This window comes from Hordeum vulgare, chromosome 5H (genome assembly GCF_904849725.1).
Source record: "Hordeum vulgare subsp. vulgare chromosome 5H, MorexV3_pseudomolecules_assembly, whole genome shotgun sequence".
Lineage (NCBI taxonomy): Eukaryota > Viridiplantae > Streptophyta > Magnoliopsida > Poales > Poaceae > Hordeum > Hordeum vulgare.
In genome coordinates this window covers 73,147,470-73,152,450 of record NC_058522.1, presented here as the reverse complement: position 1 = coordinate 73,152,450, position 4,981 = coordinate 73,147,470, and the positions used below count along the sequence as shown (strand labels likewise).

The 4,981-nt window shown below is 43.7% G+C and overlaps 1 protein-coding gene across 2 annotated transcripts; it reads left to right on the top strand.

The window, feature by feature from the left end:
- The first annotated feature begins 2,148 nt into the window (after positions 1-2,148).
- LOC123395890 lies at positions 2,149-3,587 on the top strand. Of its 2 annotated transcripts, none has more exons than XM_045090918.1 (3): positions 2,149-2,332; positions 2,519-2,628; positions 2,717-3,587. In XM_045090918.1, the coding sequence occupies exons 2-3, from the start codon at positions 2,548-2,550 to the stop codon at positions 3,263-3,265; spliced, it is 630 nt and encodes a 209-aa protein (XP_044946853.1). In that variant the 5' UTR covers positions 2,149-2,332; positions 2,519-2,547; the 3' UTR covers positions 3,266-3,587. The 2 variants fall into 2 exon arrangements, with proteins under 2 accessions (XP_044946853.1, XP_044946852.1); XM_045090917.1 differs by having other exon boundaries at positions 2,516-2,628.
- The last annotated feature ends 1,394 nt before the right edge of the window (positions 3,588-4,981 follow it).

Here is a 4,981-nt window from a genome sequence, read left to right as displayed (position 1 = left end):
TAAGCCATGGGTTATTGTGTGTATAGATTGGAAGTTTATGCATGGTAGTGTAGATTTCGTTGGGTCATATGGTCCACGATTTCCATTTTTCTTTTCTTTTTCTCTATGTTGGCTAGTGTTGTGGAGAATTTTATCGGTTTTTGCCGATTGTAACTGTCTTTCTATCTATATAATACTCATGCATGGTTTGAATATATATATATATATATATATATATATATATATATGAGTTAATTAACTTTAAGTTAATCTTCATAAAATTTTGAATTTGTCCATCTTTTCATGTTAGCCCCTCTTTGCCGCAGGTGTAAGCCCCGTTACTGTTTTCCCAACCATTGCCCTCATGTACCATGTAGGGGGTACATAGTCGCGACAATTGTGTACCATTATTTTGAAATTTGAAAAATCGCATTATCAAGATTGATAATTTTTGAAAAATATTAAATGTTCTCATTTTTGAGTTGGGCAAGAATTGTTTTTCTGTCTATACTAGTATTCCCTCCGTAAACTGATATAACATCTTTTAGATCACTACGTAGTTAACAATGCATCAATTATAGACATACTTTTTTCCCTTTTTGTGGCCCTCAAATAAATATATATTTTTTCATGAAAATTACATGCACTTAGTAAGAACGCAAATATAAATGTGCAAACTATGTATTTCATAATCTTCTAAAACTTTCAAATGCTATTTTTGATTATTTTGTAAGTGGTACCAGCGCTCGTTTTGCCATTTCCGAAGACAGGCCTCAGTGAAATTCAAGATGCATTGGTGAGAGACAAGTTTTATCTATCTATCCATCCATCTTTAAAAGCCTTTGCACTAGGGAGAAGACCAAAAGAAAGCCGAGAAAGCTGGAGTGCCTCCCTCGGGGCCACCACGCCGTACGGTTGCGCCTCTCTCCACCGGCAAGGCGTGCACCGTTGTCTTGTCCCTTGGACTATCCGTCCCCTTGCTTAGGCTTTTTAATCAAAAGTGTATATACTCCTATTAGTAATACCGATCTCTCTTGCAATGCTAAGCGACTGCCTGAATATTGCAAATTTCTTTCTTGGTTTTCGCTTCCGGTGAAGACATTTACCTAGTCCTAACTCCCAAGTAATGTGGCGGATGAAGCAAGCCCCTTAAATCAACTGAAATGTATGCAAAGCCAGGCCTAATAGTATTACCAGTGCAGACATGCATGCATGCTTTGATGCTTCCTCTGCAAGGGATGAGTCTGCGTCAGCCTTTATCTTCTCCTTCAGTCTCAGTTTCTGCCTGCCTGCCTGCCTGCCTGCTTGCTTGGTTTTCATGCAATGCCAACACACAAACTGTTGCCGTCCTTGAAAACAGTCTTTTGATTTGTCAGGACAGGAGGCGCCATGCCATGCAACAGTCGCCCAAGAACCTGCCTGCCTGCCCCTATATCATATACTAGATCTCCATGAAATTGATACACAGCAAATACTGTATATGCAGAGACGTCAAATGTACAATGCCTGTAGGGTGGGGCTCAATAGTTAATGGCGGCAATAGAACACACAGGCACATGTACTCATCGGGCCAAGTGGATATATGAACTCAATTATGAATCATGCCATGTACCTTTGCTTGTTTTCAGTGACAATCTGACAGCTCCGTCTTACTAGGTTGTTGCTTGCCTGCTTGCTTGCACATATACGTACACAAAGTTCCAAAGCTATACTGGTACCAAAGCTGGAGGCTGAAGCAATGCATGGTACGTACATATCCATATCCTGCATTTGGGCATGCCAATGATCAAGGCAACACCATGCATGTCACATGGAAACATTGTAATACTAGCAGTACAGTTTTGCATCACACACAAAGTGTACACGCTCACTGTTTGAAATGCACTCCTCCTCCTGGGCTAGCAGGAGCACTGTTAATTAATCAATATTAGCAGCAGTTTCTGGTTGGTGGGACCAACCCAAGATTAAACAAGACTCTTGCAGGGGCTGTCTGCTCCGGGAGGGGCAGTGCTTCATGCAAGTGAGTGCCACTGGGTGTCTTGTTGCTTGGCATGCCAAAAAGGTGGGCTGCCAAAAGCAAAAAATATGTGTCTACCTAGTGTCCAGTGACAGGCATTGGCCATTGGAGGCAGCCAAGCAGCTGCGTTTATAAATGAGCACCTCCCCTGCAACTGCAACTTCCACTTCCATTCCCAGTTTCAGCATCACAGCGACAACACCTGATCTTTAGTCTTTCCTCCGTTCTATCTTGCTTGTCCCTGGCAAGTTTGAGTGTACAAGGAGCTGAGGAGAGCTAGATAGACAAGGGAGAGGACAAGTGTATTGTGAGTTCTTGGCTCATAATTAATTACAGGTCAGTTACTTCTCTGTGGTTTGCATGACCAATATTTGTCAAACATGCTATTTGCATCTCTGGCAGAGCCAGAGGTTGTTCACCATCATGAATCAAGCTGTCAAGCATGACCAAAGTTGCTTCCTTCAGATGGATGTTTACAAGTTTTTTCGAATTTTAAGCAAAGTTTCTTCCACATTTCAGCAGGCTTAGAGCAAGTTTGAGTTTGAGGAGACATGGGAAAGCTTGTGAGGCAATGTGACATGGAGGTCATGAAGATGGCCATGCTCAAGCATGAGGAGACCTTCAGGCAACAGGTTAGCAATTAATCTTCTTCACCATATGTACCAAATTATTGCGTCCTATGAACTGCTAATCATTTGCGTTGACAATCACCTTGCGTAGGTTCACGAGCTACACCGCCTGTACCGCATCCAGACACAGCTCATGGGGGCCGACCTGAGCACCCGCCGGCAGCCGCGGCGGCGCGGCAACAAGCAGCCACGCCGGGCGCTCAACCTGCAGCTCCCCGCCGATGAGTACATCGTTGGCGCCGCCGACGAGTACATCGTTGGCGCCGTCAACGACGAGGACGACGACCGCTGTGGCACTGGAGCAGAGCTGGAGCTGACACTCGCCGTGGGTGGGAGGAGGACCGGCACCGCCCGCAAGAACAACGTTAGCAAGAGAGGAGAAGCCAAACACAACGGCCCCGGCGGCTTGTCCTCCCCCTTCGCTTCTGACTACTCCGGAGGCACGAGCCTCTCGTCGTCGCCGCCGTCGTCGGCCGAGTACTCCGAGGGCACCGTCGGGGTTGCGCTCCACGGTTACCCGGGGGTGCCGCCGTGCCAGAGAGCGATGACGTTCGACCTCGGCGTGGCGGAGGCGATGAAGCAGCACCAGTCGCCCTGGCAGCTGGTGCAGTGCCAGTACCTCAGCCTCAGGATGACATGAATGAATGAACTCCTTCGAAGCTCGGTGATCATATATATCATCATCATCCAAGCCATGGCCATGGCATGACCGCATCGTACTACTTAGTAGGTTTGTGTTGCATTGTAGAAGCAGTAGCCATGGAGTACTCCTTATCTTTTCTTTCCTTTTTTGCTGTTGCTTAGATGTGTGCCATTGATGGAGCTTGGGGAGGATCGATCCGATCCTGCTCCCAAGCTGCTAATTGGTTAATCATGACAAATGAGTGCATGCTGATTGATGTCATCGATGTTCAGAGTTGAGACTGGTGTGAATTGATGAATAAGATGCCATGTTCATGATTTGTACTCCATTTTTTGATGCGTGCATGCATGCATGCAAAGGTTCACAGGAAAAAGTTCAATGGCAGTAAAAAAGTGATAACCAGTGGAACAGAAGTGCAGAGAAACTAGTAGAAAGCATGAAAAGTGAATAGTGGTACATAGGGAGAAGGAGGCTGCGTACGTTTACGGTGCAAAAGGTTACAGTTATTGATGGACAATAGATGTGGTCATGTAGATGTAGAGTTGCAAATTAACATGGAATTCAGAAGTTTTGAGCAGAATTACAAAATGGTGGATGAAGTCATGGATGGTTAGGACCTTTCTCTCTGTTATCGCTCATGAGTCATGATTGATATCCTGATGGACTAGATCGAGTTCCAGCACAAAGTTTCGAAAGAAGTTGCAGATTTTGTGCAACTAGTGGTTGCTTTGTTTCAGTACCAGCTATTCAAAGACCCAAGAGATTAGGTTTAGTAAAATCAAAATTTGCTCTAAAATGTACGAAAAGGAGTGCACAACTGTAGCCTGCTGCCTGCATTCCTTCAACCCTCAGTTTGATCGAAGACAATAAAAAACGGTGAGCGTGGAAAAGAAGAGAAAATAAACTGAAGAAAACTTGTGAGAGCTAGGCAGGGTACCTGCCCAAAGCTGAAGAAATCTCAAGGAAACCTTTTTTTTTTCTGAGAGAGAAAATCTCAAGTAAACCTTGCGGCGGCAGGAACCAAATGAAATTTAAATTGCTCGTGCAACTCGCATGTGCTTCATGCATGTAGTGCTATCTTGGATCAAACAACACAAGGATTTTTTTTTGTGCAAAAAATATTTTAAGAATACTGGCTTAAGTGGCTTGTACTCAAGTCAAGCCTGACTAACCAACAACAAAGGAACATTTGATCGCACGTACGGTATGTGAAATCCCCGGCAGCACTTCCGGTTGCATCCGAATAAGAAACCATGACAGCAACGTCTAGCAACTGTGGATGCCATGATCTCCGAGAAGATGTGCACATAAATGGAAATATCAACGTCGTGCTCTACGGCAACGACGCACACAAGAAGGAAAAGAAGGAAATAGGTGGAGCAATGGAGAAATCCTAGGATGATAGGGATGAATGGTTCCGTCTTTGGGGCTTCTGGAATCCATGTAGAAACTTTTTTTTTTATTCTTTCTATTATATATAAACTTTTTTTTGTTTCTTTCAAAAAAGATAACATTTCACATTGAAACTTTGCACGTCAACTATGCACAAGTGTCACTCATTGTATAATATGTTTTAGATTTTCTTTAGAAATATAATTTTACCAAACTTTAAAATTTAAATGAGTTGTACCATTTAAAAAATGTTGCACCAAAAAACCGGAAAACATTTCTGCACATGGTAGTACTTGCGTGATGTTGATTTGCAAAGTTTCA